Below are 23,757 nucleotides of genomic sequence, written 5' to 3'. Positions count from 1 at the left end.
TTGTGGACAGTCTAAGGCACACCTGTGCACCAATCATGATGTCAGATCAGCATTTTGATGTGGCACACCTGTGAGGTGGGATGGATTATCTCAGCAAAGCAGAAGTGCTCACTATCACACATTTAGACAGATTTGTGAACAATGTTTGAGAGAAATGGTACAATTGTGTATCTGGAATGAATTTTAGATCTTCAAGTCCATCTCATGAAAAATGGGAGCAAAAACAAAAGTGTTGCGTTTATATTTTTGTTGAGTGTATGTATAATTGTATATGGATGAATGGATAGACATGATCTCAATCATTATCTCCATAGTTCTCGCTGTCTCAAACATAATGTATCTCTCTCAATTCAATTCAATACAGCTTCATTAGCATGACTGTTCAAGGATGGAAATACTTGCCAAAGCTTTTAGAACAGCGTTAAAAAACTCAGAACAATCAAAATCAATTGTATCAATGTAAATGCACCCAGAGAGAGAGAGCGAGAGAGAGAGAGAAATAAATAAAACAAATATATACTGTATATAGCTCAACCTAGCTCTACTTGTCTGACACTCTCCCTTACCTATTATTTTTGGTGTAGCAGCCAACAGACAGAGGTAGTGCAGCCATCACATTTCCATCCCCCTATACTCGACTTCCATCACAGTGGTTTCTGTGTTGAGGTGATTTTCTAGACAGGCTTGGCTTGTTACAGTCTGTCATGCTGTTGCTCCCGGATTGCAAGTATATTATTGTGGTCTTGTGGCTCAAATCATGGAATATAAGGGGCAGCAGCTCTACTGTGTTGCCCTGAAAATGTTCCACTAGATGATGGAGAAAACGGAAACATGCTTGGTGGGAGAAAGCATGGTGTATTTGATTGGAGAAGGGCTGTTTTTAATTTGATGGACTTGTTTGCCTATGCTGACAGAGAGGCACCACCGTCAGTCAAATCTTATCAACCCACAGCACACAGTCCCAAGGAAGGAGATGCATGTGTTGGTTGGTTATTGGGTGTGAACTGTTATTCATTTATGATAGGGCGTTATTTTCAAACTCTCTTTTGATGATAAATACTTTAGACAAAAATATTTAATGATGAGTTATTCAACTTTATAAATATACAGTAGATATAGTGAAATTGATAGACAGATGCAGCATTCTATAAGCCAGCCAGTAATTGCAGTACTGGCGTGCCAACAAAATTGCCAAAGGTCAATTGGAACCCATTACAAAGTCTATCCATTAGATGAACCAAATTATATTTTGCAATGTAAAATGTCATAATAAGTACAAATCTTTCACATTTCTTTGATAACAAAATGTAAGAATCCTTGACATAAAAAAATTGTAACATGTGTAACATACATAATTTCCTTAATAGAGAAGCTCTCTAATATCAATGTCAATATATGTCTAGTATAAGTCAGTCGAGTCTCAAACATCCATTACCATCGGCTCCACGCAGAAATGGGAAGTGGGCTATGCCCAAGATTTTAACATTGTCAGTGTCACATTGTTCACTACTTGTTAAATGGGCCCTTTGGATATCATCTACCATGCCATCCACTTCTAATTCAGTGGCCACTTTCATTGCTGCCTGTCTGACTACACCTGCAAGTGCATGTGTTCTGCCGCCTTGCTTTACAGCTATATTTGCTTTACGACTATATTTGAACACACTTAAAGGTATTGCTCATCAGGAGGGATGCAAAATGCACACAGACAGACAGTTTTCATGAAAAAAATAAAAATTGTTTACAACCTTTGCAATAAGAAACAAATACATAAATTAGTTAGCTGTCACTTCAGCTCCACTGTGTTGTTAATCCCTAGAATTAGGTCCATTACTTTCACTCTCAGCACAGTAAATACTGGCCCAGAATCCCATACACACGGTGTCAGTTGACGAATCAATGCTAATTCACTACTTACTTGTTGTCTACTATTGTAAACAAGGGGCTCTGGACTTAACTGTGAGTGACAGACGAGATTGTTTCCTCACCACTCCCAGCCTGCTCTCATTACAGCAGCTCCTCCTCCGTGAGAAGATAGATGGCAACATCTGATGTAGAGTTGTTTTGTTTACCTGTCATGTCAAGTTGAAATCAGGTGGAACACCCTGCTTTAAGTCAGGTACAAGAACTTTGGAAAGTGACATCAAGAACTTAAGCCTCACCCGCTTAACATAACTGTCCATACACATGCCTACGCTGACACATGTGCATACACAGAGCCAGTCAGCTTGCGAGCCCTGCCAGAGACTTGATGTGGGGACAGACAAACCCATTGAGACTAAATGTTATAATTCAATAACCGCAACTATGGCTGGATGTAAGACTGTACGCCTAATTGCATTATACTCCAACTGCACACTGCACTTTCAGAAAATAGTCAAAGTAGCCCCACATTTTCCATTTTCCAAGCTCATACTTTTTTTCTGTGCATAGCAATCTCATATGCGGTAAAGAAAGAACAAAAATGGTTCATAAATCATTGAGGTGAATGAGAGAAGTGGTAACAAAAAAATAGGGTGCGGGGAAAAAAAAACTTGACGGAACTCATTATAAAAGATGGATGGTTGAAAGGGAAGATAAATCCAGGAGCCAAGAAGAGGAGAAACGTGATATATTAGGGAGCACACAGCTCATATCCAGCATTTGTGTTTCGCTGTGTTAATGTAGCGATGGTTTAATATCTAACACCTCTTGGACCCTAGAAAGCATTATTTTCTTTCTTTTTTTACATTCTCTCCCATCCATCCATCTTTCCTATTCACTGATTCAAACAGCTAGTGACTCAGGAATAAATCAGGCATGTCAGAAACAAACCTTTTGTAATAGCAGAGCCAAACACGAGAGGTCGTGGACACTTTGAACAATGCTTTACTATTATGCTGTCCAAGAGGGGAGGTTTGCAATTATTGCCAGCGTCCATGTTAAACACTGTCTCTTTTTTTTTACTCGTCTTCTAACTGAAAAGCTGCTTGAGGTTTTCCCCCCAACGCCAGGAAATTAAAATTAACCGTGTCACACAGATGACCTCAAGCAGCGAATAATTTTTTCATCCCTAACTCCTTTTGTGAGAGGTGACGTCTAAATTGCTGGCCCCGACTTTGGCTTTTGAAAGTCCCTGTCAATCTTCCCGGCCGCTGATATAACGCCAACGCGTGGCCCTCGTGGCATCCCAAGCCGGAGCAATCTGTGCTGCATAATTCAATGCTGCTCTCAAACCTGTCTCATTAAGGGTCCTGGCCATGGTCCATGGCTCCGAGTATGAGCCTTTGAGTGACAGATCCGTTGCCAGCTTAGCACAAACGGGCACAGGCCCAAGCAGAGGAAGACCTGGCCTTCAGATTCAGCCACTGCCCCTCAGAACATGGCAAAAAGAAAACTAGACAGCGCTAGCCCCGGTCTTACAATGTGTCCTACATGTGACCAAAAAAACACAACAAGACTGTAAATAATGTAATCTGACACAGCTCCAAGACACTATTCTTCGCCCTGCGTGTTTGTTATAAATTGGAATGTTGGATACCTTTTTTCTGACCACTGGGCTATGTTTTCTCAAACTCCCTTGCACAAAACTATGATGTCTAATGACTGGACCCACAGTCAATAGTGCACCTTGAAAAACCAACATGTCATGTTTTTGATTGCAAAAAGGTTTGGTTTCCTTCAAACTTTTAGGGTATTGTAAAACAGCCAGACTAAACTTTCCTCCACATATTTTCCGACTCAGTAGCTCGATAGCCGAGAGGTTGGTAATGACGTGTTTGTCACTTTCCCACTTCCCACCACCGACCATAACGGATGTCACATTCGGCCTTAACACTCGATCTGGTTAAAAAATCCAATCCGGGCAATTCCTCAGCCCACGGAGCACAGAGAGTTGACTGACAAAAACATTCAGGAAAATCAAATATTTATCGGTATGGATGCACGGTATGCCACAGTTTGACAGATATGGCGAGGGTGGGGGACATTTGCCTCCGGCACCAGTGAGCATTTCATTTAGCGCGTCGACGGAGGTGAAAGACCCACACTGACCTGCTAAATGAGGGGGGCAGCTGACGATCACAGCTCGGCACAAGAACGTGTCAGTGGCAGTCGTCACCCTAGCCCACTCGGCACCCTGTTGACACACATACACAGAAATACAGACATTCAATGGGGTTTGTAAGTACATTACATCATCTTGGGTGTTGTGGAGCTATTCCTAAGAGGGATTGGATGACTGGTTTGAGACACAATTTATTTCAAATACAGCATGCACTTACATGAATTTCACTTAACTAAAGTCATTTTTTGCTACCTGACCCTATATTTTATAAGCATCTAAGTGTGCATAGGCTTTTAAAAATCGCATCGGCAGAATGATAACCTTTTTGGAGCCATTAATGCTATGCCTTTCTGCATACCATTAATGCAGACATGATTTATTATATGTCTATGCATGCACCTTGACCCTTTTTGAGAAATTGTAAAATGACAAGCGTCATTAAATGCCATATACAGTACATGGGGGTCAGATATGCTACTCTGTTCTTTAAGCATGTATTAAACAGGGAAGGGAAAATTGTGATGGCAAGAGGATTGCACTTGCTCATCACAGAGTTTTGAATGATTACAGACAGTTGTGCCAGCTCCCTTGGTCTCACATGCATTTCCACTAAACTTAAGCCCCTGGTGATAATTAAAACTCACCCACCGCAGCACGTCACTTTGCAACTTAGAAAGAGCTCTTTCTTCTTCTGAGACTGTAAAATTGGCCTGATATTCCTCGGATGCTGAATTTTTTTTGCCTCTCTAGGCTGACTCCCTAGTAACTTTAAGATTATTTTCCTATTAAAAAATTGCATTCAAAAAGCGTTAACACAGCCAAGGCCCTCTGTAATTAGAAGGTCATATCTGCCAGCACCACTCGTAACATCCCGCAACTTCTTTAGAGCAGAGACTATTAGTTTTGTCAAGGTCAGGGCTAGAAAAGAAAAGTCTTCCAGCTCCTTTGGAAAAAAGATTTCCTCAAAGTCTTGCCAAAGCCAAATTATTAATTTAAAAAGAGAAATACCCTTGTTTTATTGAATGTGTATGGAAATATTATGAGATGGCCCTGAATGTGAAGCCAACCAGGCTTTTAGGGCATTTCTGACTTATGTTTGCAAGTTCTCCCCGCGCCTGTGTGAGTCCCCTCTGGTTTCTTCGGTTCAGATTAGGTGAAGTGGAAGCTCTAAGTTGCCCTTGGCCTGAATGTGGGTGTGAATGGGTTTCTCCGTCAATAGCCAATGTGTTAGCCCTGTACTAGACTGGGAAATTGTCAAGGGTGTGCACTGCCCTGCCTCTCCACACATGCATCCTGTGATAGACTATAGCCTCCGGTGACCCTGCAAAGGATACGTGGTTATAGAAAATGCATGTCTTACTGTTTTTCTTCTTCTTCCTTATTTTTTAATTCTGTTTACTGAGTTTACTTTGGCGAAGGACTTACATACAATAATAAATGGTATTTTTTTCACATTGATACATTAGTTAGTGTTAATTATGAATTATTTTCCAACCAACAGTCCAAAATAAAAACATAAAATATATGACCTACCACTACAATTGAGCAGATATTGATATTCAAAAGCTCCAATCTGTTTCTCTTCTAGGCTTTTTTGTTGACAATTCATTTTCTGTAAAGTAATCAATAAATTGTTTCAGCTCAAAATAAGTCAGTTAATACTGAGAAGTATTCCATTATCCTTTTGCCCCATCAATGGCAAAAGCAAATATAAGCCGATAACTTTACTGAATCTACCGTGAAGAAATCCGCAAAGCACCGAATACTCTCTTTTAAGTAGCTGCAGCCAGTTCATAAATGGCAGCTTTGCTTGATAAATTACTTAAACAGCAAATTGATAATTAAAAATGTTAAGCAAACAGTTGATCGGCAGAAAACGATTTACTATTTGCTTAACGACTCATCATTAAGAACAACCTTGAAGCGAATTAGGGAATGCCGATGGAGTCAAGTAACAGCCTCCTGTCACATTATACTTTTTTTTAATTTTGTATTGTATAGGCTATAATCCAATCATTTATTATAGTATCATCCAGTAATGGAAATTCTGTGTTATACCCTTTAAAAAAATACATTAACCGCAAAACCATAAACCGTAGTAGGCTATATTGAGGAAAGGCTTGGCACGTGCATGGGAGCCTTGCCTGGCACACTCAGCTGTGGATAAAGAAGACAGTCAGGCAATACAAACAGTGGCTCCACATGGGAAGACCTGTTCCCCACTGAGGAAGCCATTAACTCGGCGACACGCCTCATCAGTCCCCGAGTGAGCTGTTACTGTAGAGACTCTACCTGCCATATGGCCGTGACGGCGCAACCCAGCCGGACATTCTTCCACCCAACACGTTCTGCCAGACGCTCGGAAAGCTGTTGGGTGCCTCCCTGTGGAGAGACAGATAATACACCGTAAGGGGGGGGGGGGGGGCTTACAACACAGATATGCCCCCTAACCCTAACCCTGTAGGGAGAGTGCTTGAAGTTAAAGGGTCACCGAACCCAAATAATAATAAAATAAAAAACATACCCCCGGTGAATTCTATTCAGCCATGCAGGTAATAATATTTGCCAACATTTTGACGTGCAATGAAACCTTTAGTTTTTTGCTCCTCAAGCAATTTCCAAATGACATTTGGAGAAACACCTCGGCAGCGTCTCTTTCTGAAGATCACGTCTTATTTATTCAGCCTATGGGCAACAGAGCTGCTGTCAATAGTTTTGAATTATCTTCTGAAAAAGAAAATTTTATTTAAATTTGTAATCCAACATGAGCTCAACATGTATACGTCTGAGTGTGAGAGACTGGATAATGCAGAGCTCGAGACGCCTCATTGCCTTTTCTTTTAAGGCTTTCTCTCGTCCTTGTTTTTTGAATTTCCCCAACTGTGAGGAGTGAGAACATGCAGGAGATATCGGCAAAAATAGAACAGTATGGAAAAACCATAACTGTTATTCTGAGAGAATGATAGAACATCGGAAAATCCAATAAAAGACCAGCAGCTGCATGTGTTTAAACGTTGCCAATCGATGACACAGACTGTGATGAGTGGCTGGTGCTCTCCAGATTTGACAGAGGGAAACAAAAGGCAAGCTCAAGCACTCAAGTAAACAATGTGCAGTTTGGGGGACGGATATGAGCTAAGAGAGATACCTTAATCTTGAACTCCTGTGCACAGCCTGGAGTGCTCTCTAGCAGCGGCAAGAGCCCACCAGCTGCTGCAGCATACATGAGGAAGAACAAGAAGGACATCTGGGAGGGCTCCATACCAAACACAGACCTGCTGCACACTCCCATCTCTTCTTTTAGCTCTAGCAAAGAGAATGGGGACGGGGGTGAATACATACTTTAGCTCTCACACCTGCACTGACAGTCTTGCTATATCATTACATTCTGTAAATAACCACTATACGGTGCACTGACACACTGTAATTTAATCTGCCACATGATGTTGACAACTGTTCCATTGACCACCAGTCAATATACAACTGACGGTGTAACAGAGACAGGATGATAATTATTTCTGTTATCAAATCAAATCCCTTTTTAGCCCGCAGTCAATACATCCGGCACGGTTATGTGTTGTTAGATTAAGCAGAACTATCCAGGCATGAATACCAGTCTATACTGAGACATTGTATTGAGTGAATACAAACTAAAACCGAACTAAATGAGCATGGCTCCATGAATGGTGACATCGCACCACATATTAGTGAGGCCAGATAAGATGCTTAGAGGCTGATTGGTTATGTCTTCGTTGATCCCCTGGCCTTTTGTCCATATAGCGCTATCAGCAGGTCCAATGTTCAATGTGTCCGAATGTTTATGACCAAATACCTGGAAAATTAATGACAATTCCAATCGCATTAGCTGTATACTGTGTCCTTAATACGTTAGCAATGTAAACATGCTAACACACATGCTGCATTTTCAGTTTTTTCACTATCGCGTTTGCGGAAATAATATTAATCTCAAAAGGAATCTAATTGTAGTCTTGCAATATGAGACCCCCTATGTTTTCAAAATCTCACTCTGTGACTGAGAACTAATGACTAGTTGTCTTCAGGTGTGAGTTGATTGTCTTCAGATGTAAGAGGGTTTCAGTCTTCAGTCTTTTCAAATTCTTTTAAAAGTCCTCCAGTGTAAGCCCAGCATTAGTTGCAATAGCATTTCCTTTTCTTTTTCTTATTTAATTCAATCATTTTGAAAGCAAATCAATCAAAACGACTTCACTTACATACATCACAAAGGCCAACACAAAGAAGAAAGAACCCTTACGGACCATGACCACATGACTTTGACATGTTCTCCCATGGTGATCACATGTAAACATGTTGTAACAATGTAAGAATCAGGTTACATGCGGAGCACATACATGGGTTACTTAACCCATTGATGCCTGGTGCTGCGTGAAGCAACATTGTATCCAATGCATATCACGCCGCATCAGGCATCAATGGGTTAAGTAACCCCTGTGGGTTTCAGATGTGAATTCCAGAGGTTGAATCTGGAATTGTTGATGGGCTTCACAAATGACACCATGAAAATGTTTGAAAACCAAGTTTCCCATGTGAAAGCTGTGTCCCACATCGTTTCACTTATGTTATGCTGGCTTGTACCCTCATGGTTGAATGCACTTATTGGATATCCATTTGAATAAAAGTGTGAGTTAAATGTAATGTAAAATGTAATCTTCCACTTGGGACCACAATTATTTCTCATGTGAAAAATCATTGTGGATTTCCTGTAAGGGAACAGCATATGTTCAGTTGAGGAGGACTCAGGAGATGTACTATGTACCGTACTACTTTAACCTGATAAAACTTACCTGCAGTCCAGGCATGTTGCTCAATGTACGAGTGCAGCGTCATACTGTCTAGGTCAACAGCATTGGGAGTCCTTGAAGGATCCTCGACACATACTGTGGCACACAATCTGTCAATCTGAATGAAAAGTAAACAACATACCCACATACATGACACTGTGAACATTGCATCAAGTTGATACACAAAAACTACAATTTTGTTGGAAGCCGCCAAACATTCTTGTGCCGGGCATGTCCCAAAATTGCTCCATTTGTGACTCAAAGCAGAAAGTGTCGTTCACTGTGTGAAAACAATATACAATCGCCCTGGCAATCCAAATGCGCATCAAAACTCCGAATGCAAAATAAAATCAACAGGGTTTCATATGTATTCCCAAGATGTTAAGCATATTTGACAGTGAAGCTGATAATAAAATATATATGCTTGCATTAGCTCTCTGAAGGATCTCTGCTAACATATACAGCTCATGCATGTAAAGATAAACAAGACATTTATTAAACCCACTCCTAAAATCCATATCGGATTTTCATTCTGAATCATTGGGGAGGACATGTTTAGCTAAATAGTCCTATGTAAATTATTGTAGACGTGTTAAATTAGAAAGGTGTTATTGTGACGTTAATGTGTTGCCTCACCTTCCATAGGAGATGGCTGAAGTCCATTAGCACTACTGGGGATAGAGCAGGGATGCTGGTTTTGTAGGTGCGAATTTTGCCACCTGGTCCGCCCATGTGGTGCACCTTCTTGCCAATATTGAACTGGTGGTAGGTCTCTAAACCCAGCTCATTTATTAGCTCCAAGATGTGCGTTTGGGTGCTGAAAGAGTATGAGGAGGACAATGTTATGAGGCCTTTGGTTGCAATGTTTCAGGAATTACAATGGGGTTGGTAATTATACTTTGGGCTGATGCATAAGATTAGATTTATTCTGAGTTCGGAGCAGCTGGCTTGAGAATACATTGCCTAGGTGAGTCCTTGAACAAGTGTAAAAGCTGATTAAAATTGGTGAAATGTAGACGAATGACGCAACTGAGAGATGCTTTATCCTTTTTCGTAATGGAGATGTCATAAGAGCAACCCCTCTCTATTTGTGTGTTTTCTTTCTTTTGAATCAACAATACCTTCCTACCCACTGGCCTCCAACGTCCCACACATCAACACCATTGGCTGCTGGTATTTCGGTGGACAATGTGCGACCTCCAACGCGATCTGTGTGGCACACCAGACATTAATTAAATCAGAATCAAATATCTGTTTTTTTTTTACTTGAATTCACCTTAGAATGACCCACCGACTCAAAACCAATTACTTTAAAATCATAATGTAATTTACAAACCTTTTCCTTCAACTATCAGTATTCTCAACTTGGCATTCCTTTTTTGGAGCAAATGAGCTGCACTCAGTCCAGAGAGTCCGGCGCCAACAATAATAACGTCCCAAATTTTTGCAGTCATCGTCAATCTCCGGTGACGAGAAGGGAAGGTTTGTTTTGTGTGCTAATCTTGAGTGTGCTCGTAAACAGCGGAGAAAGAAGCCGGAATCCTGCTTATGTTTCCCTCTGCTTCTCTGTATCAAACCGGCTGCTTTCGTAACAGTGCACTTTGGAAGTGGGAACAACTGAGCTTGTGCCTCACGTGGCAGACACAGTGGGCCTCATTTATCAACCGTGCGTAGACCAGAAAAGTGGGTGTGCTCGAATGACACGCCAGCTCTCACATTGTGTACACAAGTTTGGAAACAGCATGGACTTGCAGTGCCGGCTGAGCCGGGTAGCCGATGACTTTGTTGGACAATTGTTAGCAGATAATACTAATGCATTGTTTGCTCAGACCGAGATAAACATATTAATCACTTAAACATGTGCAGCATGGTGTGCAACTGAGTAGGAGCGCTGATTCAATAGTGCGCACATGCACAGGCCACTTTGTCACTTCATGGGTCTGCGTAAGGGCAGTTGTCTCTGACTTGGAGCAGCTGGGGTGACTGAGGGACAGTGGGCGCTCTAACAGCTGGTGGTTGCCTGGCCCTGTGGAGGTTAATACGGGCCGGCTTGTGCAGCTGACGGCTGACCACTCGTGCCAAGCGCATCTTTCATAGGCTACAGTAAAACGGAAAATGTGTTATTTTTATTTTTTAAAACCCTTTTGAGTAGTGCTATCTGAAAGGGCAAAAACATTCTAATCATTCAAAACTCTGCAGACGCGTATTTGCTTCATGGGGAAAAAAACAAGACATGTGTTAAAGATTTAATATTTAGTAGTGGTGGGCCGATAACGGCGTTAACGTGCTGCGTTAACGCCAGACTCTTATCGGCGATAAAAAAAAATATCGCCGTTAATCTCTTGTTCCTCTTATTTTAGCGCGGATATATACCTGGCCGAATTGCACTGTAGTGCACGAGTCAGAACGAGTCCGACTTTGCACCTGTGTAGCCTACCACATCAAACGTAACGTGCTGACATGGATGCAGCTAGGAAGCCGCCGGGTTTGCTTCAGGGAAAATGTATTTTTAAGAAGCTTCCCAATGGAAAACTCGACAAGACCAAGGTTGTTTGCACCTTGTGCAATGCGGAATTGGTTTACTGTAGGAGTTCTAACAGTCTGTGGTCTCGGAAGCGGCCGGGGCATGCGTGTGTGCAATGGGAGAGCTTTGTGTGGAGAGAAAAAAAAGAGGCAAGGGAAATCGCCAAAGCCAATGCATAGCCTCGACTCATTAAAGGTTGAAAATCACTGAATTACACAACATGTAGGCTAGCCTATGTCTTAAGGCTATGGAAATCATTATGGAAACAATATTTTTTTTTATCAGTGATAGCTCAGCTGATCTCGTTGCTATAGAGACCACGTCCGTCCGCTTTGTTTGACAACTGACAGAGCTGCCAAGTCTCACCCTTTTGGCCGTGAGACACACTCATATCAACCAGCTCACACTCTCACACGCTAACCTACAACTCAAATTTCTCACGCGGAGAAGTTAATCCCCAAAATAACGATTGTTTTGCGGGACTTTTATTTTGACAGTCTTATATTGAAAAGCTAACGGACATGAGTTCCGTGACATCCTCTTTCTGCACGCAAGTTAACTTGATGCATTAGGTGTGCACCTGCACAGGAGATGAGCCCCTGGTCTGATGCGCCACCTGGCTTGAGAAACACGTTCTCAAAGACTTACTTTGAGTCATTATTTAGGGAGCACACACATATTATGAATGAATTCAAATGAGCCATTTTAATCTAGATTAATCTAGATTAATTCCAAAATTAATCTAGATTAATCTAGATTAAAAAAATTAATCTATGCCCACCTCTAATATTTAGCCAATACATTATTGGACAGTCGGTGCGTCTGTTTCTCCTCCACCACTTATGCCCGCACCTCCAGCTGGTGTTGCATTTCAGTGGCGATTTTTAAGTCAGACCATCTTTTCTTCACCTATGTAAAACAATTGCGACACAAAATTCTATTTTATATCATTTATCGATAATACTGATGTAAACCAAACATACACCAATCAGCTGGGGTTCGTTTGTCAACACCAACGCTGTTGATAGCAGCAGTTAGCTGTTATGCTGTTTTTTTTTATTCTTTATTATAAAGAACAACATTTACACAATTCAAAAAGGCATAGCCTATCACATTCATATTCCTATCATACACACAAAACCGAGCGAGATCAACACACTTTACATAAAAGGAAATAGCATACAAAACAAAATAAAAACAAAACAAAAAACATCAACACAAGTGATCAATCAGGAATCAGGGCACACAAATATTCACTAAAAAGTTGGGCTCCTTTCATTTTATATAATACTAATTCGTTATGAAATGCAACAAAAACGGGGGAAGTTTTCAACATTTATGAATAAAATAGTTTGCCAATAAAATTTTATTATTATTTCCAAATTGAGTTTTTTTGTTTTCCATTTTTAGACCAAATCTTATTTTTTCATACGTCAAAATAGGGATATCTTTCTCATTATAACTTATCCAGTACTGAAACCTATTCCAGAAAGTTTGGGTTGCCTTACAAAAAAAAAAGAGATGTTCTACAGTTTCAATATCGGAATTACAGAAAGTACATACATTCAAATCAAGATTCAATCTTTGATTTAAGAAGTCATTACATGGATAAATCTTATACAACATTTTAAAGTGGACTTCTTTCACTTTGGGAGGAACTGGAAAGGACAGGTAATTGGTTCTTATCTTTTTTATATCATGTTTAGTAAATTTCTGGAATATATGTTTTCTCTTAAGTGGTGAAGGGAAGCAGATAGAGTTAAGGGCAGTTCTTATAAATGTATTGTTACATTTTTTATCTGGAAAATGTTCTCCCTCTATGAATAATGAAGGCTCTTGTGGAATGATCACAGAGTAGGTTAGCATGCCTTTGGTTAAAAGGATCATAGCTTGTGGTATTGCCTTAATTACCACTTTGTATTGCTTTTCAGTACAAACCAAATTATATTTCACAATGAAAGAATTATATGTTAAGATTTTTATTTTATTTTTTTTATTAACCTTTATTTATACAGGTAACATCTCATTGAGACCCAGGGTCTCATTTACAAGAGAGACCTGTTCAGGTAGGCATCAGCAGCAACACAAAGTTACAGACTAACTAAACATACAGGAGACACAACACAGAACACAAACGGTAAAATAACACAGTACAAAGGGCAAAGAACAAATTAAGTACAAGTTAAGTTATGTACAAGTGCAGACCCCCACGGACTGTCTCAACAGCCTTCCTACTAGCAGTCTAAAATCCCCTAAAGAAATAAAACTGGACAGCTTCAGCCTCTGCTGGAGCTTGTTCCAGGTTGCAGGCGCAGCATAGGAAAATGCCTTCTTGCCCAGTTCAGTACGGACTGACGGGATGGCAAATGAGATGAAGTCCAGTGACCGGAGGCTGTGATCGGACTGTTTCCGTGCCAGATACATTGACAAATAACAGGGGAGCAGTCCGATAATGGATTTAGAAGATATCACCACTATTATCCAACAAATGACAAATTGACCAGGTACCTTTCTCCATCCATTCCTTGTAAAAAAAAGATTTTCTCCAGAATACATCTGTTATTCCATATTGGGACAGTATGTGGAGTACAATTATGCTTGTATATGAGTTTCCAGTAAAGGAGAGCCTGACGATGAAAAGCTGATAATTTGACTGGTAATTTGGAAATATCAAAGTCGCATTTTAATAAGAAATCAATGTTACCAAATTTCCTGAAGATCTTAGACGGGAAATCAAACCAAAAACATTGACCTTTTCTAATAAAATGTTGTAACCATTTTAATTTGATGGTACCATTCATAGGATCAAAGTCAATGACATTTAGACTACCATCTTCAGCAGATTTAACTATATCGTTTTTTCTTATATAATGATATTTATTTTTCCATATAAAATTGAAGTTATCTTGATTAATTCTCTTGATTAGTTTGTCGGGTATTTCCAAAGAAAATGCAGGGTAAATTAGTCTAGATAAACTTTGCATTTTAGTAAGTAGAATGCGTCCAAAAATGGATAAATCTCTCTGAAGCCAACTGTTAATAGTTTTATTGTTTTTAATATTACTTTCTATATTTGATGTCTCTCATACTTTTTTATCTTTTGTGACTACCTAAATATTTGACTTCACTTTTAAATGGGATATTATATACAGTACTTAAAGGATGATCATGGATACTTAACATTTCACATTTCTTCATATTTAATTTCAAGCCAGATGCTTTGGAAAATAAGGATATTTATTTTAATGCTGCTATAATTTGTGCCGTATTTTTCAAAAATAAAGTGGTGTCATCTGCCAGTTGACTTATAACCAATGAATTTCCCATTACATTTAAAGGTTGGACATTTTGACAATTTTTTACATGAATTGCCAATAACTCAACAACACGGATAAACAATAAAGGCGAGGTTGGACAACCTTGACGAATACCTCTTTTTATGTCAAAACGCCCTGTTGTTCCAAATGGTAGGGAAACTGAACTATTAATGTCTTTATATAGTAGGTTAACTATATTAATGAACTTTTCTCCAAAACCAAAGTACTCCAGTGTTCTTATAATAAAAGAATGTTCAACTGAATCAAAAGCTTTGTAAAAGTCAAAAAAAAGAATCACTCCATCATCTTCAATTAAATGTCTATAGTCCAATAAATCTAATACCAATCTTATATTATTATGTATGGATCTATCCCTGAGAAAACCATATTGGGTGTCATATATGTGTTGGGAATTCATAAGGGGTAGATTTGGTCAAAGTCAAGAATATTATTAATTTCATGGAAATTATAATATTAAGAAAAATTGTTAATTAATGATCAATTAAATTAGTCCAGCTAATCAAATTACTTATTAATACCTACGGAGCACCACCCTTTGAAAAAGGGAACTTTGTATCAAATCAGAAAACAGTGTCATAATGTTAAAGGGATTTATCTTGAAAATGTCAAAGTTGGTTACAATGTACATTTAAGATAATGAAGGAGTGAATATTCGAGCATAAACCTTATTTACCAGCCATTAGTGAAATACAAGACACAAATATCACAGACACTGCTTCTTAAAATCAAAATGTAAGGGTTTATTTACTTAGGCAAGTTGATTAAAACGATACACATAAGTCAATAACCATGAACTAATTTAAGAAAGCAGACATAGCACAAGCAATAATAAGAACAGTTTAGATTATAAAGCCATGTATTTCTATCTATGTGTGGGTGAGTGCACACGTGTAGTGTGTGTGTGTGTGTGTGTGTATGTGTGTGTGGTGTGTGTGTGTGTGTGTGACAGAGGAACGTCACTCTAGGAATTAGATGAATTCAGATGGCAGACGCGAGACCTTGACGTCATGCGAGAGTTTGAAGTGGCTTTTAAGCCACGGGTAGATCAATTGCTAATAGCAATGTGTACAACTTCTAAAAGTTGAATATTCTACCTTTAATCAGTAGGGGAAGTAGCATGCAAAGCATGTATGTAACCTACTGCTTCAATCAAACACATAAGAATTATAAAGGATGATGCTGGGAGACTTTGGGTTTGTCTTCACGCAATCTTAACTTTAAAATTACAGAAACTCAACACTCATGTATTCATGAAGAATACTTGAGGGGGAAATCACGAGTGTCAGTGTGTGTGTGTGATGTACGTAGTTAGAAATGAGAAGGAGAGGAAACAAAAGACAGTAGCCGCAGCTCCAGCGCGTAGTGAACTGTTTCCTCCAATCACACAGTGGCTGCAAATGCGCATTTGCGTATACTGAGTTGAATTGATAAAGAGGAAAGAATTCACTGGCTTTAAGAGTGACAGCAACAACACATCAATACATTCCCGGTTAACGGGAGAAAAACACTGTGAGCGAAAAACACTTATGTAAAACATAAGTCAGTCAGAATTACTTTAACTCAGGAAATAGTGAAATAGTGAGCTCGTCAGCTCTTACGTTTACTTCAAGTTAATGAACAACATAAAATAACTATCTTAGCCCAGACAATAGCCTCAAGTGAATCGCTTGGTCCAGTGATGATTGGTTGAAGGCAGCTGGCGGAGATAGGAGGAGAAAAAGGCCGCTTGCCGGGCCTTGTGCGCTGATGGAGCGCGTCTTGTGGAAGACAGTGGGGTGGAACCAGCTCAGCTGATAAGGGCAGCGTGCCACACCGAGAAGGAAAGCAGGGGATCAGCAGCTCTTCTTGGCAATAGCGGGCTGTCTGCGGTCCGATGGGCAGCGTAGGAACGTAGGCAAGGAGGAGAGAGGGGAGCGGGAACCTCGGCTCGCCTTGGGAGGAGAGGAAGCGGAGAACTCCCTCTGCGTCGGGCCTTGCTCTCTGCTGGCGCTGCGTCTGGGGGGCAGTGTAGTGGCGGCCCAGATGATAAGTGGTAGGCGGCTTCACTTCTCGTCGGGTCCGCTGGCTGTCTCCGGTCCGTGGGACGGGCAGTGCAGGCGTCTTGATGAAGGGATCCTGCGTCTTTGCTCACGCTTTATGCGTGTGGGGTCGTTCTGTTTTGAGGAGAGGCTGAGGTGTGCTTCAGCTGAAGCGGTTTTCTGTAGGAAAACTCTCTCGAATCCGGGAAAACAGAGGAAGATGTTCCAAGCAGTCCATCAACTCGTCCAGCGAGAATAAAGACTGGGACTTGGAGTTGCTTAATCCTAGGCCTCAGGGTTAAGCATGTCATACCTTCTATCACGGCTGGAAGCCGGAGGCGAATGGCAAAGATGAGAGTATTGCATCCTGTATTAAAACAGTCCAAATGCATTCTCATCCAATCAGAAGTTAGTTGTATAATCAGCAAGCAGTGTTTACATTCAAACCAGCCAATAAGATGCTTTTCCTTCCTTAGGAAAAGAGAGCTTTGAAGCTTGTGTCTCAGAGTTGAGATAAGGTAAACACAGCAGGGTGCCTGGGCCCTGCCATGTCTGGTTTGAACTTTATGGTAGCTTCCAAATAAGAGTTTCATCCTGTGGAACTTGCAGAGAATCAGTCCCCAAAGGTCTGGTAGGATTAACCAACCTTTTAAAAGGGACTATCACATCTTAAATGAGTTTATGACCTCCGCAGGGGTCTGGGATGGTTGCAACAGAGAAACTTATGTAAACATGCGTTAGACTTTAGTCCCTTGGAATGCACTGTGGCATCCGTCTTAACCCATTACAACATTTCAAATGAGACACTCTGTGTAGGCACAACATATGATATGCGTCAAACCATCCTTTAATCTCTCAGCAATCACATGTGTAAACAATTTATAGTCAGTATTCAATAAGGTGATAGGGCGAAGAGTGTCAATGTATCTCTTATCTTTACCTGGTTTGGGGATGAGAGTTATAAGTCTTTAAAATTAAAATTTCTTTAAAAGCTAAATCTATCTGGGGGACATGTGACTTTATACTTTCTAGAAAAATATCTGAGTCAAAGGTGGAAAACTCTGAAGAATAAAGTTTGGAGTAGAATTTATACATTTCTTCAGATATCTTTCTTTGATCTGTACATTCAATATCATTGACCATTAATGTATTTATCACCGTTCTCTCCTGTCTCCTTTTCTCTAATCCACTAAAATAAGAAGTATTTTTTTCCCCTTCCTCTTCCCATTTAGCCCAAGATCTAACATAAGCACCTTGGGCCTTTTTGATACATAAATTATCTAACTTGTTTTGTAGGCTTATGAAGTTACTTTTATCAGCATCAGATATTACAGTCTTGTTACAACAATCACTTATGTCCTGCATCAATTGAACTTCATATTGTTTTTGTTGTCTATTTTTTGCTTTACTATATTGTATCGAGAACTCTCTTACTTTACATTTTAAATACTCCCATCTGCTGCTACAACGTTGTATACTCATGTAATTTTTTATTTATCCTATTAAGTTTCTAACAACTCTAATAAACTCCTCATCTTTTAAAAGATCAGCATTACATTTCCAATAATCTTTTTTATACTTAGTCCTATTCTCTGGGTTTAATGTGAGATGAATCACACAGTGATCTGTTAGAGGGGCACTACTAATTGACACATTTGAAACATATTTTGTAATTTCAGGAGTTGCCAACCACAAATCTATCCTATATTTACAGTTACCATTTGGTTTGTTCCATGAAAATTGACTGACATCTGGATTTCTATCCCTCCAAATATCCGTTAACCATCCTGTGATGTTCCGGGTCAAATTGACCCGTTTCAAAGTTTGAAGATCTAGGAAAAATAGTTAAAATTATTTTTTCAGTATGAAACTTATTCTGCTTGCCTTAATTAGTGTAATCAACATATAATATGAAAATGTTTCATCTCACACATTTGCAACCACCCCCTGCATGTTTATATCACATAGATACTGTTCGGGTCAATTTGACCCGGCAGTAAAACTGGAGGTAAAATGGTGTCAGAAATGTAAGACTATTTCTTTCTTTACAACTGTGAGACATATTTCACCCAAATCTCACACACGCACACACATACACATGCCCACGCACGCACACACACACACCCACACAAACACACACACACAGTTGCAAGTGTTATGACTTTTGACGGGAACCATTTATGTTCCCTTGGGAAAACTCCACCCACATTCAGTGGACACTCAACAGGGGAGGGGCAAAACATATAAAATATTCGCTGCATGGGAGTCCTACCAACATTACACTCAGGCAGAGTGTCAGGCAGACATTTACAAAATGAGAAGCAGAAACAAAAGGACGACAGTCCAGGAGGCTCTGGAAGTCATCATTGATCATGACAGTGAAATAGAGGAGGATGTATCTTGAGCTAAATTCTGATTCTAATGATTCTGATTTTGAACCAGATGAGGGAATTGCTATTCCTATTCCTCCAAGCAAGACATTCATGTAAAAGAATTGTGAAATTCATCCCCACATATGCGTCAGGCAGACCTGTCTGCAGAAAACATACAGGTGAAACTCATATAATTAGAATATCATGGAAAATGAATTGGAATTGAGGCTAGAAGTCATGCAAAATGGACCCAAACCAAGTACTGAGTACACATGCATGATTATACTTTATAGAGGGCTGATATTTCTGTATTAAAAATCTGTTTTTTTATTGATTTCATGTACTATTCAAATTTTCTGAGATTTTAAATTTGGGGTTTTCATAAACTGTGTAAACCATAATAATCTAAATTATAACTAATAAAGGCTTTGAATGTCTCACCTTTCATGTAATGGGTCTATTTACTATATTAGTTTCACCTTTTGAGTCAAATTACTGAAATAAATGAACTTTTGCACGATATTCGAATGTTTTGAGTTAGAATATCGTATAGCCAAACAACACAGCATTGGACAAAGGAAACATGCATGACAACAGTTGCACACTGCAAGATTTTTAAAAGTGTAGAAATAAAAAAAATTCAGAGAATGCAACTATAGCGATTTCCTCCGAGGCTTCTGAACAGCATGATGTTTCGGAAGTACAAGCAATCTTTGGGCATGTACTGGGGGAGAAAAAAAATTAAAGTGTCGGGTAACAGAAAAATAACCAGTATGTGATTAATACGAGATAAAAGACCTGGCATCATTACATACCAGCAAATTGAACATAAAGGCCAGGGAATCTACTCTGTGTACCCTCCAACTCCAATCAATCAATATCCTTTATTTAACCAGGTAAAATTCATTGAGATTAAAATCTCTTTTTCAAGAATGACCTGGCCAAGAAGGCAGCACCATGATACAATAAGAAGAATCAACCACAATTCTCATACACCACATTCAACGTCAGGTAAAGTACAATACAAGATCAGGGACAAGACTATATGAAGATTGAAATGAGTACAGTTAAAAATTAAATAAATAAAGTGGTGACAGATGAATGAATAAACCCGGCCGTTATCAGAAAATAGCTTTACAAACAATTGCATTGACCAAGAGAACTATCTTCTCTGTCCTTCTGGATTCCTTTGAATTCTCCCAAGGTGACCAGCTCCGGCAGCTTCAGCTGCTTTTGCACAGTGTTCCAGGCAGAAGGCGCAGCATATTTAAAGGCCTTTTTCCCTAACTCAGTTCTAGCTCTGGGTACCAACATCTGTAACACATGCCTAGAACGCAAACCATAGCTACATTTGTTTGTGGACATGTAACCACATAGATATGAAGGGACCAGCCCAATAAGACACTTGTAAACAAAAAACAACCAATGTGAGAGTCTGCGTACAGATAGCGATGGACATTTTGCAGTGGCATACAGGGTACAATGGTGGACACGGTTTCCACAGCCAGTTAAAAATCGCAGAGCACAGTGGTAGACGGTATCCAATTTCTTGAGGTACTGGTCAGGGGCGTTTATGAACAGCAGGTCACCGTAATCTAACAACGGTAAAAAGGTCGCAGTGAACAGACGTTTCCTGGCCTGCCATGAGAAGCATGATTTATTTCTAAAAAAGAAACCTAATTTAATTTTTAATTTGGAGACCAGTTTTTCAATATGCAATTTAAAAGACAATTTTTCATCAATAATGAAACCCAGGTATTTGTACGAATTGACCTTTTCAATTTCGGTCCCATGTTAAAAGCTTTGGCAAAAAACTGTGTGTTGTGTGGAAATCATGCTGAAGTGCATTGTATCTGTCCCCTGCCCCACTCAAAGGCTCAGCTGGATTCTTGATGCCCATCTATTTTTTTGATTAACAAATGTGCATGTGACTTAAGCTGTTGGAGTTACACAAATCAAATAAAATAGGGTTCCTTTGGTTACTACTATATTTAGAAGGCCATCTATCTTGCCATTCATCGGGTGTCAAGTTTAGATCCCCACGATCAAAATAAGCTCAGAATGATACATTTGTTTATATTCAACAATAACGTCTGTCACTTCTGATAACAGCAATTTTTTTGATTACCGTTAATAAAACCATAGATATTTATCAAAATAACAAACTCCTCTTCAACATTTAACACAACAGCTAGCCAATGACCAAACTCGTCAGCTTTAAAGGTGATTACCTTCCCAGGGCATCTACTGAAACATATGGCTACACCGCCAGAACGATTAGAACCGTGACTGAATAGGATTTTTTCACCCTACTGGTTTGACCAGAAGGTGGCATCATCGTTGCAGGCATGAGTCTCTTGTAAAAAAGTGCAGTGGGCTTTTTGTCCCTTACAAAATAAAAATACTGCTTTCCTCTTCACATTGTCCCTTAGACCCCTTGTGTTCAAAGAAATAAAAGATAAACTTGTTTTTACCATAAATAAAGTAAAATACTGCTGTAAAAAAGTTAATAATAATTCAGCAGTGTATGCAAATATACTGTTAAAGTGCTCTCTAAATTAGCTTTAGAAGTAGAAAAAAGAAGTGGGTAATCCTCTTACATTAAAAAAAAAATGTATATATACCCCTACCTTTAAATTATATATTCAAAAGCCTGTCCATGTCACGTCATATTATTTACTCTTTAGCATAGATGCGTCGACCATTTATGAAAGCAAAAGGACCGCGGAAATATGCTTTCTCACCAGCCTTTCTTGCTTGCAGAATCTGCGGCCAAAGTTTTTCTCTTTCCAACTTGTCTTCTCTGGTCAGATCCTCGGTGAACCGGATTTTTGCAGCCTCGCAGACCTGCGACTTATTAGTCATTCTCCAAATGCCGTCTCTGTGCTGGCGCTTGGTAAACTGTACAATCACCTGGCGCGTCCTGTTCTCCTCCATCCTCCCCAGGCGGTGTACCGTGTCAACGTAGTCGTCCATGTTCCGGGACCATTCTGGAACGATGTCCCCGAGCAGACGAATCACATCTTGCCTGATGTTTTCCTCCATCTTCTCTCGCATTCCCTTTATTCTCAGGTTCCATCGTCTTTTGTATCGGTCCTGTTCTCTGGACCGCTCCGTGAGCTTGTCAACTTCCTTTCGTAGGACGGATACCTTGGTTTCCAAAACAGCGACCTTTTCCTTACACTCCTTTACCTCTTCAGCGTTGAACTCGATTGATCTTGTTATGTTAGCAATCATCACTGCATTTTGGGTCATTTTGGTATTAATCTCCGCCATTTTTATTTCTTGGGTGTCGAATCTAGAATGAAGCGCTAGAATTGCCTCCATCACATCAGTGGCAGATGGATTTTGTCAGTGGTGGGGAATCGCTCATCTCGTCGAGGCTTCGTTTCTCACCGCTAGCTGTTAGCTCCACATCCATGGCATAGTCGTGTTCTCTCTGAGAAGATGTAGCTTCTGCGCTATTTGCATCATCTTCATGCAATTTTCGGTTCATTTCTAGCTTCTTTGGTTGTTTGGACATGGTCAGACGGTCAATTAAGACTTTTTAGCCGGGGTATATGATCAAAAAACTCACTTTGAGGAACTTTCCCACATGTGCTCTAAATAGTCACAACCGCTCAGTCCGCCATCTTGCCAGAAGCCAGTTATGCTGTCAATGTCTACTTCAATTTCTACTTCAGAGAAGTTCCTCTTCTTTGCCGTAATGCGCATATCCATGTCGCAAAACCACCAGTCGAGGCTTCTAAACTGACCCTGCGTTCCGAATCGCATACTTTCTACTATATTGTATGTAGAAAAAATATTTAGGATGTCCCGATTCTTGTGGCAAGATTTAGGATGGTTATAAGTACCCGGATGTCCTACTTCTTCCGGCCAAGATTGTTAGTGTTGAAAACTGCATCCTATTTGGGCGATTCTGACCCACAATCCGGTGCGCACGTGAAGTGACGTCACATCGAAGAAGCCTCCATATGAAAACAAACGGGGATGCGGCGGATATAAAAGCAAGAGGCAAGATCAAGGCGCAATGTTATGATGAAATAAAAGAGTAAAAGTATGTCCCAATAGTATGCCTACTGCATCCTTACAAGATTATTTTTATCGTTGGATGTAGTATGTAGAATAGAAAAAAGAAAGAGTATGCGATTCGGAACGCAGGGACAATATATCGTGATATTCAAATTACGATTGTTTTCAGCCGCCACATTTATCAACACTGATCTCTGGTGTACGCTGAGATTGGCGGAGTATGACAGTTTGATAAATCCCACGTGATACCTGGCGTAGGATGATATTTGTGACAGGATCTGCACCAGTTTCCACGCAAGTTTGATAAATGAGGCCCAGTATGTGCTATTTTAAGTTCCAGCAATAAAAGCCAAGAATATAAATTGTTACTTTAATCACCAATTAAATATTAATATGGGAAATTGCTTATTCTGTTAAAAAGCATCTGGTTTTTACGGAGCCCCTAAAGGGACATGGAGGAAAAAAAATTTTTTGGTAAAAAAAAAAAAAAAAAAAAAAAATCAAACTCGAGATCTCGAGTTCAAACTCGAGATCTCGAGTTTGAACTCGAGATCTCGAGTTTGAAGTCAAGATCTCGAGTTTAAAGTCAAGATCTCGAGTTCAAAGTC

At 39.8% G+C, this 23,757-nt stretch overlaps 1 protein-coding gene across 1 annotated transcript in view; it reads right to left on the bottom strand.

Moving 5' to 3' along the window:
- Nucleotides 1-10,319, bottom strand: part of LOC307265073 (putative flavin-containing monoamine oxidase A) — a gene marked incomplete at both ends in the record, with an annotated part of 38,123 nt that extends 27,804 nt beyond the window's left edge. Inside the window, 7 exons of the mRNA XM_080046643.1 lie at nucleotides 4,033-4,117; nucleotides 6,338-6,427; nucleotides 7,194-7,351; nucleotides 8,869-8,983; nucleotides 9,502-9,682; nucleotides 9,987-10,074; nucleotides 10,202-10,319. Coding sequence (XP_079902769.1) covers nucleotides 4,033-4,117; nucleotides 6,338-6,427; nucleotides 7,194-7,351; nucleotides 8,869-8,983; nucleotides 9,502-9,682; nucleotides 9,987-10,074; nucleotides 10,202-10,319 — 835 coding nt within the window. The remainder of the gene's footprint in view (nucleotides 1-4,032; nucleotides 4,118-6,337; nucleotides 6,428-7,193; nucleotides 7,352-8,868; nucleotides 8,984-9,501; nucleotides 9,683-9,986; nucleotides 10,075-10,201) is intronic.
- Between the last annotated feature and the right edge of the window lie 13,438 nt (nucleotides 10,320-23,757).

Source organism: Ammodytes marinus, assembly GCF_949987685.1.
Source record: "Ammodytes marinus genome assembly, chromosome: 18".
In the NCBI taxonomy this organism is placed as follows: Eukaryota; Metazoa; Chordata; class Actinopteri; order Uranoscopiformes; family Ammodytidae; genus Ammodytes; species Ammodytes marinus.
Note: the sequence above shows the minus strand (reverse complement) of the source record. Positions and strands in the feature narration are given on the sequence as shown.